This window comes from Sarcophilus harrisii, chromosome 2 (genome assembly GCF_902635505.1).
Source record: "Sarcophilus harrisii chromosome 2, mSarHar1.11, whole genome shotgun sequence".
Taxonomy (NCBI): Eukaryota; Metazoa; Chordata; class Mammalia; order Dasyuromorphia; family Dasyuridae; genus Sarcophilus; species Sarcophilus harrisii.
The window spans coordinates 263,552,809-263,567,216 of NC_045427.1; the positions used below are offsets into that span (position 1 = coordinate 263,552,809).

General features: G+C 39.3%; 1 protein-coding gene across 3 annotated transcripts in view; it reads right to left on the reverse strand.

Annotated features, from left to right (window-relative positions):
• Positions 1–14,408, reverse strand: part of PLA2G4F (phospholipase A2 group IVF) — a 35,867-nt gene that overhangs the window by 12,277 nt on the left and 9,182 nt on the right. For all 3 annotated transcript variants that reach the window (XM_031952149.1, XM_003756048.4, XM_031952150.1), the window contains exons 5-12: positions 11,671–11,711; positions 10,814–10,856; positions 10,106–10,172; positions 9,372–9,523; positions 7,177–7,281; positions 6,388–6,425; positions 5,947–6,082; positions 9–145 (exon numbers count right to left, since the gene is read on the reverse strand). In XM_031952149.1, the coding sequence (XP_031808009.1) occupies positions 9–145; positions 5,947–6,082; positions 6,388–6,425; positions 7,177–7,281; positions 9,372–9,523; positions 10,106–10,172; positions 10,814–10,856; positions 11,671–11,711 (719 nt within the window). The remainder of the gene's footprint in view (positions 1–8; positions 146–5,946; positions 6,083–6,387; positions 6,426–7,176; positions 7,282–9,371; positions 9,524–10,105; positions 10,173–10,813; positions 10,857–11,670; positions 11,712–14,408) is intronic.

Here is a 14,408-nt window from a genome sequence, read left to right on the forward strand (position 1 = left end):
CCACCTACCAGGTAGAACCCGAGATCCCACTCAGGTAGGTCACAGTATCCAGGAAACCCAGCTCCTGTAGCCCAGTCAGACTGCCATAGAGGGATGTCATGGCTCTGGTCCCACCCCCAGTGCCCAGCACAGCCACCACTGGTACCTGATGATAAGACAGAAATCAATCAATCAATCAAATATGTATTAAGGAACTGTCATTTGCCTCTTTTTGTATGTCCAGTCCTCAGTTTGGTTCCTGGCACATAGTAAGACCTTAATAACTTTATTGACCAATTACCTACTATGTACTAAGGTATTATGTGCCTGAGACACAAAGACAAAAAGAAAATCCTATCCCCAAGGAGTTTACATTCTAAATGGAGAAGACCAAACTGCACAAACTGTATTTATTTTATACAAAATAAATTAAGATAGTTTTGGGAGGGAGTGAATTAATAGCTGGAGGTGAAGATAAAGTATAGAGTAAAGGCCTCATGTCAGTTTGAACTGAGTTCTGAAGGAAACTAGCAATTCCAAAATGCAGAAATGAAAGGTAGAGTAGCATATATAGGTGGGATGAAGGTGGGACCAAATCAAAGTTGAGAAAACACAGAAATCCACAAAATTCTCTCTTCCCCCTTCTACCCACTGAGAAAGTTTTTTTCAGGGTAAAAGTAACAAACGAAAAACCCCCAGCAAGGCACTAAAATTGGTAAAAAGAAACTTAAGATTTTGATGAGATTTAGGTTTTGGGGTTCCTTTTAGTAGGGAACCAAATGAGGAAGTCTAGATTTAGGAAACCAAAATGAGATTAGGGTTTCTGGTGGTCAAGGAGTTAAATGATAAGGTCTAATGGGAGGTTCAGGTTTCAGGGAACCAAATGGAGAGGTTTGGCTCTCCTATACCACCTTGGAATTTGGGACAAGGGTAGGGAGTTTTGGGGAACCCCTTTCTGGTGGCTCAGAGATTCTCTGTAAAGGAATTTACAATTGACTCTATAAGAAATCAAACCATTCTCCAATTGATAAATGGTCAAAGGATATGAACGTCTGTTCAATTCTCAGACGAAGAAATTGAAACTATTTCTAGCCATATGAAAATATGCTCCAACTCATTATTAACCAGAGAAATGCAAATTAAGACAACTCTGAGATACCACTACACACCTGTCAGACTGGCTAGAAATGACAGGGAAAGATAATGAGGAATGTTGAGGGGATGGGAAAACAGGGACATGATACATTGTTGGTGGAATTGGAATACCATCCAACCATTCTGAGAGCAATTTGGAACTATGTTCAAAAAGTTATCAAACTATGCATACCCTTTGATCCAGCAATGTTACTACTGGGCTTATACCCCAAAGAGATACTAAAGAAGGGAAAGGGACCTGTATGTGCAAGAATGTTTGTAGCAGCCCTTTTTGGAGTGGCTAGAAGCTGGAAAATGAGTGGATGCCCATCAATTGGAGAATGGTTGGGTAAACTGTGGTATATGAATGTTATGGAATATTATTGTTCTATAAGAAATGACCAGCAAGAATAAATTGTGGTATATGAAAATTATGGAATATTACTGTTCTGTAAGAAATGACCAACAGGATGATTTCAGAAAGGCCTGGAGAGACTTACACGAACTGATGCTAAGTGAAATGAGCAGGACCAGGAGATCATTATATACTTCAACAAATTATAGATGATGACCAGTCCTGATGGATCAGGCCATCCTCAGCAACGAGATCAACCAAATCATTTCTAATGGAGCTAATGAACTGAACTAGCTATACCCAGAAAAGAACTCTGGGAGATGACTAAAACCATTACATTGAATTCCTTAGTCCCTATATTTATGCACACCTGATCTTTGATTTCCTTACAAGCTAATTGTACAATAATTCAGAGTCTGATTCTTTTGTACAGCAAAATAACGTTTGGTCATGTATACTTATTACGATTCTAAGTATTTTAATATATTTAACATCTACTGGTCATCACTGCCATTTAGGGAGGGGGTGGGGGTAAGAGGTGAAAATTGGAACAAGAGGTTTGGCAATTGTTAATGCTGTAAAGTTACCCATGTATATATCCTGTAAATTAAAGGCTATTAAATTAAAAAAAAAAAAAAAAAAAAAAAAGAAATGACCAGCAAGATGAATACAGAGAGGATTGACGAGACTTACATGAACTGATGCTCAGTGAAATGAACAGAACCAGGAGATCATTATATGCCTCAACAACGATACTATATGAGGATGTATTCTGATGGAAGTGGATTTCTTCGACAAAGATGTAACTCAGTTTCAATTGATCAAGAATGGACAGAAGCAGGTACACCCAAAGAAAGAACACTGGGAAATGAATGTAAACTGCTTGCATTTTTGTTTTTCTTCCCGGGTTATTTTTACCCTCTGAATCCAATTCTTCCTGTGCAATAAGAGAACTGTTCGGTTCTGCACACATATATTGTATCTGGGATATACTGTAACCTATTTAACATGTATAGGACTGCTTGCCATCTGGGGGAGGGGATGAAGGGAGGAATGGGGAAAGTCGGAACAGAAGTGAGTGCAAGGGATAATGTTGTAAAAAACAGAGCATGGGCTCTGTCAATAAAAAGTTATAATAAAAAAAAAAAAAAAAAAAAAGGAATTTACAGATCCGAAAAGGCTACACTGATAAAAGAGGTTTATTATAGGCATTGGGAAGTCAGCCTTTACTATGCAGGAATAGAAAAGTTGAATTCTTCAGTGAAGGAGCTCTGGCAGAGAAGTAAAGTTTAGAGAAATCCCGATAGAGAGGCAAAAAGTTTCATTAGGGAAATAGGTAAGGGAGATAGAGTGAGGGTAACACTGGAAGAGAATATTATTCCAGGGGTCAGAGGTTTCTTTGGCATAGCATGGCAAGGCATGGCATGTTAGGACCACTGCAAAGAAATGAGTTTTTAATTGCCGTTTTTATAAACATTCTTTGGCTATGTTCCAAGCCTGCTCCATGGGGACTGGGCTCTTTTTGTCTACAAACTGGATTTCAGCTTGAGTTAGAATTAGAATTGAATGAGTCTCTTTAATTCAATAGGGTTGGAATTATTTAGCTCAAGACTGAACCAACCCCACCTAGATAACAGAATGAAGCTGTTTATCTTGTTTCCTTTGTGCGGGGTCCCACAGATGCAGGGGCCAAGGATAATCTCTCCTTCAAGGAGTGTTAAGAGAGTTTTGGGGGTCTCTTCTTCAATTTGACCTACAACTCTCCAGCAGGCTGCTCTGCAAGTCCAGTTGGGAACAATGTTCATTACAAGCCACAAATATAGAACGAAATATCAACCCATGTCAAGGCACTGTATACTTTGAAGAGTCGGGAGGAGAGAGGGGCAAATTCATCTTACTCTAGATAACCCCCTTCAAACCATGTAGGGCTGCATTTACAACAAGAATTTATCCTGCAAATATTAACAGCAAAAGCAGTGTTCATCTTGATATGCTAGGCTCTCAGCCATGTCCTGCTACAACTAATTCTATAGTTCTTTAGTCTGTTTGTTCTTTGCTATGTGATTCAAACCCAGATGGCCTCCTTTGTACCAGAGACTATACAGATCTATAAAACAAAGACAGACAATTTCAACAGATTATTTTGGGAATAAAGAACGATACACTATGTTGCTACCTTAAAAGCAGGACAACCTGCATTATTTTGTTGCTATTAGTCATGTCTGACTTTTTGGTGACTTCATTTGGGGTTTTCATGGCAAAGATACTGGAGTGATTTGCCATTTCCTTCTCTAGCTACTCATTTGACAGATGAGGAAACTAAGGCAAATAGGATGATGAAGTACCCAGAATCACATAGCTATTTAAGTTTCTGAGGACAGATTTGAAGAATAAAGTTGTTGAAGATGAATCTTCTTGACTTCAGACCTGACACTCTATCATAGAGATGCTATTAAACCAAGTTCCACATTTACAGTTAGTGATATGCTTGGATCTACAGTCACCTTGAGGCAGATTTTGGGAGCAAGTCTAGAATTGGTTTCTGGGGGCAATAAATTTAAAGTTATTCATTTCATCTCTGTGACAACTAAGATCTTAATAAAGCAGGACAGATTCTGAGGATCTTGGTTTTACTTCTGGTTTGGACAGGCACAAGGAAAAGGAATTGGAAAGTTTGGATTAAGTGACTTCCTGATTTGAAGTCCAGTGGGGAGCATTGGAGCATTAGGTAGATGGAATAAACTTTAAATTATTGCTCCTTTTTGTTGTTGTTGTTGTTGTTGTTGTTGCTTGGCTGCTCCTCTACTGGCCTCATCTTTTTAAAATTTTATTATTTGTTTACCTCCCCCCACCTCCATTCATGTACATGTTCATCTGAAAAAACAAGTTTATACAGCTTTGTATATAATGTATAAATGCCTTTAAAAACTGAAATGTTTGCCACTATGAAGTCTGTTTTCCAAGATGATCAGAGAAAAAGTAAAAGAGCCTAGATGTTCTAAAATATCTATAGCCACTTTTTGTGATGGCAATTTACTGGAAACTGAGGGAATTTCCATCAATCAAATTGTGGTATATGATTTTAATGGAATACTACTGTGCTATAAGAAATGATGAGCAAGTCTTGAATGAAATGATAAAGAGTGAAATGAGTAGAACCAAGAAACAATGGATACAGTAACAGCCATACTGTTCAAAAAATAACTGTAAACAACTAAGCTATTTCAAGTACTATATTCAAATCAACTACAAAGGATCTATAAAGGAAGATGTTATCCACCACCAGAGAAAAAAATTGATAAATGGAAATACGCATATTATGGTTTTAGATACTTGCATATATGCATGTGTGTGTATCTGAAATGGAGACTTTCTCTAGTACAAGGTGAGGAGGAAGTAGAAGACAGTTCTGTGAGAAATGAATATTTCTCTCTTGTATTTAACAATTGATTATTGCATTGGGGCCAAGGTTTCCACCCCCCTTTCAACTTCCTCATCCAGAACTACTCAGTGTTGGAAAAATCTCTCTTAAAGCTTTACACAGGTCAACATCTAATCAGACAGTAAAATAAATTTTGAATATTGTGTTTTTTCTCTTTTGATCTGATTTTTTTTTTTTGCACAGCATGATGAATATGGAAACATGGTTATATGTTTAACCTATATCATATTGCTTGCTGTCTTGAGGAGAAGAGTGAAGAAATGAGAGGGAGCTGGCAATCATGATGTTCTTTGTTCTAAGAGATATAGCCAAATGACTATCTTTTTATTAATAACATGTTGGCTTTATTAATAAAATTATTAAGTTACCCAGAAACTATATCTCTTTTTAATAGTCACAGTTAGAATCTTAAAATGTAACAAAAAGAAATTTAATTTTTTAAAAAATTAAAAAGAATTAAAATTGTTATGAGAGTAATTGCCCAAAATTCAGAATTTTTAAAAAATGGAACATTAATATTATGTGACCCACATCTTTACTCTAACTCAGTCATGAGATTAAAACTATACCTCACTATTCAAACATGTCAAAGATTACATTTGAGAGAAGAGGGAGCCAGATGCTAGGTTGTCTTTACCAAATGGAACCCCATTACTGTGTCAGCATCCATCTTGTTTAAGCCTTCCACTATTAAGAGATTTTAAGGACATGATATATTTTCTGATCCCCGGAATTTTCACTGGATGTCCCCCATGCCTTGAATGTTCTGATTCTCTTTTCTTCTAAGTCTCCTGGCTTCCCTGACTTCCTTCAAGTCCTAACTAAAAACTATCTTCCACAAGAAGTCTTTCCATTCCTCAATGTCAGCACCCTCTCTCTGTTGATTATTTTCATTTATTTGGTATATAATTTGTACACAGTTGTTTGCATGGTGAGCTAAGGCACTATACTAAGCACTGGAGAGACAGGAACAAGGCAGTCACCCCAAGGTAATAAAGTTCCCATGACCCTGTGGTCCAGGGGCTATATTTCATACCTGATCAGGCTGGGGGGCTTTGTCCAATTCCAGCACCTTCTGTAGAGCCTTCGACACTATCCGTTTCCTCTTATCCAGGAACATTTGCTCCCCTTTGCACAGGTCAAAACCAAGGCGAACATCAAGGTCCCTGGAGCTACCCTCCACAGAAAATAGGTGGGAATGCTTACAAAGCTGAGAGGGGCAAAGAGAAGCCCCTCCTTGCTCAGAGAACTCTCTCTATATAAAAGCAGTTCCAGTTTAGGCCTGAATCTGCTCTTTTCCATAGCAAAACTCAGGGGGTGCCCAAGATCCCAACCAATCAAACATCATGGGCTTGTGTTGGACAATCTGAACTCAATAGAAAGAGGGAGGGAATAGCAAAGGGGGACAGGGCAGTTGATGGAGAATCGAGGGAACGCCCATTGTACTGTTTGAACAGCTTTTGATCTTCCTTCTCACCTTACTTCTGCCTTGAGGTTCAGAGTCAGTTCAGGTCCCTGAAACAGAAAACAGACAACTGGCTCATGTCTACCTACCCATCTCCTAAAGAAACTGTTCTCCACCAGCTACACTCCCTTCTCTGCAATCCCAGACCCAAAGCCAGAACTCATTTCTAGAGTAATTCTTGGGATCATAGATTCAGGATGAGAAGCAGCCAGATGGAGTTATGGAGAGAGCACTGGATAAGGAAGACTTGAGTTCAAATTCTGGCTCAGACAGAATTAAGAGTCACCTTTTGTGACCCTTAACCTCTTGATCTCAGTTTCCTCATCTGTCAAATGGGAATAATAATATCTGCCAAGGTTGCTGTGAGGATAAAATGAGACAATATTTGTAAAGTGTTTTGCAAGCCTTAAAGTGTGATATAAATATTAACTATTAGCTGAAAGGGACCTGAGAGAACTCATCTAGTCTAGCCCCTTAATTTTACAAATTAGGAACTGAGTCTCAGGGTCACACATGAGTTAGGAAACAGGATTTAAATCCAGAACCTCTAAGTCCACAGTCAATACTGGTTCTTCCCAAAGGGTTTCCTGAGCTGTCACATGCTGCCACATCTTCCTTCCACCTGCCTTTCCAGTCGGCACTGCCCTCACAAGATGATATAGAGAACTGCTTCTCATCTTCCTGGGCTTGAACTCCACACAGACTACCCCCAAGCTCCATCTTGACAATTCAGGGGACATGAAGAGATGATGGGATTTGCAGATTCTGGGGCATCTGCAACCTCAAATGTTAGAATTTTACCTCTTTCACTGTCACTAAATGTTGCACTTCTTGGCCCAGGGGCAGTGAGGAAATGGGTATCTCCTCTTTATCCAGTTTCCTGGTTTGGCTCTCCAGTTCAGAACTCTGGGGGAAAAGGAAACAACTATGTGAGGTGGATTAGGATGGGAAAGAAGCTGAAGGCAGAGACCAGGATTCCCCAGAGAAGGTTGCCCCAGATTGGAAGCTCATGAATAACACTGTTTGTGTTTGATTGGGTTTTTTATCCAGACCTATGACTTCACTGATATGGGCACCTCCTGGGGAATTTATATTTTCCCCAAAATCCTTCTTTTAAACTTTCCTTGTACTATCAAGAACACCACTATCCTCCCAGTCATCCAAGTGTCATCCTTGACTCTCCTCACTCTCTCACCACTATTCCCCATATCTAATCTATTAACAGTAAATTGTAAATACTGCCTTCTTAACATTTCTCCTATGTTCCTCATTCTTCCCAGCACTGCCCTCCACCACACCTAGACTATTACAATAGCCAGCTGGAGGTGTCCCCCTCTTTTTGTCTACCCTCCACTCAGCTGTCAGGTTGAAATGCCCCAAGTATAAGCCTGACATGTCATCCTCCCATTCAATAAACTCTAGTAATGGCACCCTTTCACCTCTAGGATCAAATAGAAAGTCTTCTGTTGACATTCAGAGCCTTTTTTAATCTGGTTCCCTCCTACTTTTCTCAGCTTCTTACACCTTATCTAACTCTAAGTGCTTCACAGTCTACTAACAATCGCTTTCTTTCTGTTTCTCATATAAGAAGCTCTGTCTCTTGACTATTTTCTTTGATTTTTTATTTTTGTTTTTGTTCTTGCTGAGGCAATTAGGAGGACTTAGATCCTCCTGACTTCAGGGCCAGTGCTCTATCCACCGTACCAGCTAGCTGCCTCACTCCTCACACCCCCCCCCAACTATTTTCAATGGTTATCCATCATGCCTACCATTTTCTCCCTACTCATCTGTTTCCTAGCTTCTTTCCAGACCCAGCTAAAATTCCACTTTCTACAAGCAGTTTTTCCCAATTGCTCTTAATTCTACTGCCTCCCTCTGTGGATTGTCTCAAATTCATCCTGTACATATCTTCTTTGCATATATATAGCTGTTTCCAAGTTGTTTTCCCATTAGACTGTGAGTTCCCAACAAGAAATAAAGGTATTTCCCTTTTAGTCCACTGTGGGCATTTAATAAATGTTTGTTCACTGACTAATGGATGAGGAAACTTTTTCTACCCATACAGGTCAGCAACCTGTCTTAGGCTAAGAGTTCTTAGCTGCTTTCATGTTATAGACCCCTTTGACAGTCTGATCTCCCAACCTATGGGAGAAATGATTATTAATAGCCAATGATTTGGGGAGATCCAGAATTCTCCCCTTTTTTATAGTCATCATTTCAAAGTTCAGCCTCCTGAATTAACTCTCCTCAATCATGGTCAGATCCCAACCTCCCTTACAAGAAATTTAAGGAAAATTAAATTCCACTTACTCAAGCTTATGTAGAGATAGAACCTTTTGCCTAGATTGCTCAAGGTTGGGGGTAATCCAGTATATGGATAGTTCAAGAGTGACATGATGTCTCTCTCAGCTCCTCATTGGAGTCTGTTTGCAAAGCTCCCTTCTCTTTAATTGCTAACCAATCAGATATGACTTCCACCTTCAGGAACATCCCTCTTCCAAGGATATATAAGGTGGGAGCCCACCATCATGATTATCTTTGGCATTCAAGAGTACTATTGACCTTTTTGAAAAATACTAGCATTATTAATAAAATGACTACCCAGAAATTCTTTCTTAAATTTTTAAAATGCTACCCTTCTGTCTTATGCTACTTCTACTACCATCAATAACTATTTTAATTGAATACTTACTATATACTGCCTAATACAATGTATAATGAATTGAATACTTACTATATACTGTATATATATATTAGTTATTTTTTTCATGTGTCTATTTTGCTCTACTTAGACTATAAACAGTATTCATACATCTCCTGTACTCCACCCATCCTTAGAGACTAACACATAGCAAATAGTCAAATATTGTTGATTTATTCCTTCCCTCAAAAAATTATGGAGAACTTGCCACACTGAATGTTAAATACGATCAAGATATTAATCAATATAAGGAAATAGAGGTATAGGACTAACAAAAGTCATGGGCTTCCCTCACCTGCCACAAAGCTATGTTCAGTCCAGACTGCAGGATTGGGTTCATATGAAAGATAAAGATGTTTGAAGAGCCTTCCTCTTGAGGTAGATACTTGGGAAAGGACTGTGATTTCTCATAAGCCCCAGGCAGTGACACCTGTAGGTACCTGTTTCCTGAAATCAAAAGGCCAAGGAAAAAAGTCAGAGGTAATCCCAAAGGCACCAAGTACCCCACAGGTAACTCCTGTTCCCTGGTCTCATACCCCTGAGCTGATGGCACTCCCCACCTCTACTCCATCTTGAATTTCTGCCATCTGGCCAGAGTGAGAATAGTAGTGGGTGGCCCAGGAATCCACAGGGAATTAGAACAATGGAATAGGAAAGGAAAATATGACAGAAGAAGTTTAATGGAGAGTAGAGATTGTATAACATCATAGATTTAGAGCTGGCAGGGGTCTTGCTGGTTGAGGTAAGGGAACCAGCAGAATAAGGCTAATCCCCTTATTCTACCAGTAAAGAAACTAAGACTGAAATTAGGCGACTTGTCCAGAGTCACACAGCTAGTATATCTAGTATATCTCTTCCTCCCAGTCTCTCAGGACTCAGGACTGAAATACTATTCACTATTATCACTCAAAAAATGCTGAGATTGGCAAATTCCCTAAGATATTCCCTTTCTGACTCAGATCCTTGGAAACCAGACCACTGAAAGTCAACCTTTTTCAAGGAGAGAAAAAGAAAGCAAAAGAAACTCACCATCTTCCTGCCATTGGGCAATAGCTGCTTCTTCTATGGTGCCCTGGATTCTCAGACAGGGATAAGCCTATGGGTAAGGAGAGGATCCAAGGGATCAAAGACAGGGCAGGCAGGTGGTCTGGAGAGACCCTTCCAAGACATCTTTTAGTAGCGTCTTCATTCCTACTCAGAACTTGATGTTCAGGATTTACTATACTCTGCTCCTCACCTGAATAAGGTCTCTTGACCCAATCCCTTGGGATTCCCATTCAGCCTCTCCCAAGTTTCTAAGAAAAAGCTTGTTTGAAACATGACTTAGGGAAACAGTGAACGGCCCAAATTTTCAGAACCTCGGGAAACCCTAAGAAGCCAGTCCCTAAGAAGCCAGTCCCATGGAAGGGCCAGAGGGGCCCTTGGAGTGAGGAAGAAGCTAACACCAAAAACTTTTTAAAAGCAGGGACACTGAGGAAGCACTGATAGGGAGGAATGCAGTCTTCTTAATTCCTATAGCCATAACAGAAGCCCAGAAGTCTGGAAGCTGAGTTGCCCCAGAATGCCCCTATAAAAGTATCTCTGAACCCTCTGAGGATAGGACCATCTTTCTATCTAATTCTACTGCTCAGAGACAGCTTAATCCTAAGTGAGTACCCAGTAAATGTACAGTGAAGGATTAAATAAATGCCCATCACCCAGCAATAGGAGCTCCTCGGGCTCTTCTTCTTTACTCACCACCAGAACCCCATTAGTGACGACTTCAGAGGCAGGCACATTTCTGCAGAGAATGAGGAATTTATAGAACTCAGTGCTACTAAAACATCATAACCAAAAGAGCTGAACAAGCCCAAGCTGCTATGCTCCCCATTCCCAAAGCTGAGCAAGAGTTGAGTTCAAATGGTAGCGTGCCAAGAGTGGGGGAACAGCAATGTCTTGGTTAGTCCTGATTTAGGACCCAGGAGTCCAGGGTGTTTCTAAGAATTTGGTCTCCCACCCTAGGCTAGGAATAAAATCCTATTCAGGTCAGTACAGAAAGCAATAACTAGGATAGTGCCACTGGGCTTTTCCCCAGGGTGCTGACATGGAAAGGAACTAGTTCCTTTTCTTTCTAATGACTCTCTATGCAGGATTGGTGAGAGACTCTGGTCCCTTGAGTGTGGGTCCTTCAGATCACTGGGAAAAACGCTATGCTTTTTTGGATTTTTTTCCCATTTATTTAAGAGGTCTAGATAGCTCTCAGGAAGCCAAGAGACAAGCATTGGGCTAAGAAATGGTTCCCTGTCTCTGGTTCCCTCCCCACAGAGGGGAGGCATATCAGGTTCCCAGCTGCTCTGAAGTAGGTATTATTCTATGTATTAGGTGAGATAAGGCAACTCTTATATATTCCCAGGATGAGTAGCAAACTGGGAATCAGTCTCCTGGATCACAATCTCCCTCGACTCCCTTCTGTACTGAACTTGCATCAGGTGCCAGAATTCCTAGTTATGGCTCTACTAGCTTTGAGCAGAATGACCCAAAGACTCATGTCATCTATGACAGTAAGTAGCTATGGGCTAAGTCTGAGGGCAGAGATAGCATCCTCCAGAACTCACCTTTTTTCCAGGAAAAATTCCACCTGCAGTTCCTCTCTATCCTGCAAGGAGATGAATAAGCATAATTAACCACTTCAACCCTCTAACCCCATAGCTTTTTTATCTAACCCTTTCCAGCCTCCAGGCATGGATTGATTACACACATCCAAGAACTGACAGAAATAAATGGAAAGAACTACCATCCAATGAACAAAACTGAATGATTCAGAATCTTGGTGCCAAAAAAGCCATTTCCCCTCACTGTTTTGCAAAGATCCATGGGGTAGGAAACATTACATAGAAGACCTGATTTTTTCAATGTGTTATTTTCTTGATTTTTTTTTCTCTTCTTCTTCTTCTTCTTTTTTTTTAAATTTTCTTTCTTATATGGAATGACTCTCTGGGAAGGGATAGATACATATGGGGAATTCCAGGTGATGCAAAAACAAAAGATAACCAGTAGAAAAAATTATTTTTCTAAAGTAGACTAAACTTCTTTTTAATCTATAATTCTTTACTCCCCTTCACTTCTGACTCCACCTTTTGAGTGAAAATCACCATGATCTTCTTTATTTCTAATCCAATAGTATTTTCTCAGGCTTCTTCCTTCTGGACCTTCTTTGACTACTGAGATATTTTTTTCTCTCCTCCATGAGTACTGTAAATGTTTTTCTTGCCTAGTTCTCCTTTTTCCTGCCTGAATGTCCCTTTTTGATCTCCTCTGCTGGATCATCATCCACATCATGTTACATATATACATAATACACATATATGTATGTATGCATGTATGTGCATAAATGCACATATACAAAGATGTATATTCAATATACATATATACCTATAGCTATATATATGCATGTATTTATGTGCATTGTATATATGTAGATACATGTATATATACGTGTGTGTGTGTAAAATTGTACTTCATAACTGTCCCGGCTTCTCACTTCTATCATAATATACTCTCAGAGCTTTTTTGCGCTTCCATGGTTATACTGACCATCTCTCTGAAGATGATTTTAAAATCTACATAGCTAGCCCTCATTCTCTCCTATAGGCAAGTCCAATATCCAGTGAATACAGTATCAGTATCTCAAATACAATATGTCCAAAATGGAACTCATTATCATTCAACACACTATCTTTCTCATGGAAGCTATCCCTTTTCCCAACTTCCTTCTACAAAGGGCACCACCATCTTTCCTGTCATCCAGGTTAGAAATCTCACCCCTCTTACCTCCCATGTTAAATCAGTTGCCAAATCAGCATTCTTAAAGTAATTTTTTTTTGATTTGTTGATGCTTTGCTGAATTATTTTTTCTTCTTCCTCTTTTTCTTCAAAAAAATATCTTGGCTGGGGCAACTAGGTGGCATAGTGGATAGAGCACCATCCCTGAAGTCAGGAGGACCTGAGTTCAAATCCGACCTCAGTCGGATCCTGGCTGTGTGACCCTGAGCAAGTCACTTAACTCCAATTGCCTCAGCAAAAAAAAAAAAAAAAAAAAAAAAAAAATCTTGATTGTCTAGCAGTGGTTGAGAAAGTTGAGAGTTAAATGTAAAAGTCTGTAGAAGATTATGACCATTTGTGCATGGAACAATGAGAACAATTCCAGTTATTGCTTTCTCCCTTTTATTTTGTTATTCTCTATTAAATAAAATGCTACTTTTAAAAGTATTTAAAACTGCTATTTTGAAAGCATTTTTAAAAAGCACTTAAAGTTAAAATTAAATTGAAATTAAAAATATTTTTAAAAGCACTTTAAAAATATTAAAAAAATAAGTTGTTGGTTCTCCTATTGCCTTGAGGATAAAATATAAACTCCTATTTGCATTTAAAATCCCTTTTCAACTTGGCTCTGACTTATCTTTCCAGACTAATTCAATGCTACTCCCCTCTCACCCACCCCACAAACATACTCTTGGGTTCTAGCCAAATTGGCCTTCTTGTTATCCCCTGGATATTAAATTCCATCACTCTCCTCTTAACTTTGGCCTGGAATGCTCTCCTTCTCTGCCTCTTGTAACCCCCAGGTCTGGCTCCATTCAAGGCTCAGCTCAAGTAACACCTCTCACATTGAAATTTTTTTGGTCTCTCAGTTCTTAGTGCAAAAATAAAATCACTCTATACATTGTATATATTTATTCTTGATTTATCTGTGCACATGTTGTTTCTTTTCAGAACAGTGTAAGCTCCTTCAGTTCAACAGCTCTCTTCATTTTTTAACTTTGTCTAGTATAGCACCTGTTCAAGGCAGGGGCTTAATAAATGCTTGCTTCCAATCTTCTAGCACATCAACTTTCATTGATTGCACTTATTTTTTATTTTCTTAATAATATCATGTTTCCCAATTACATATAAATGCAATTTTTAATATTTGTTGGGGTTTTTAAATTTTGAGTTCCAACTTCTATGTCTCCCTCCTTTCTCCCCCTCTCCCACCTCCAGTAAGCAATTTGATAGAAGTTATACATATGCTGAATGATTGCACTTTAGAGCTCACCACACTTGAAACTAGACTGCGGACATGATTCTGGGCTTGTAAGTTACCCTTTCTGATCCCAACCTCTGTTATTCTCCCATTATTCCACTCCCTCTGCTCTACCTCCTAAAACTGAAGCAGGAGGGAAACTGTACCCTTTACTGAAGCTGTGTTCCCTTTAAGATTATCACTCTGAGGTTGTGTCCCCTTTTCTGATCTCAGAGATCAGGATCAACCAAGGCTCCAAGGAGTCTAGAGAAGGCCCATCTTCCCAGGATA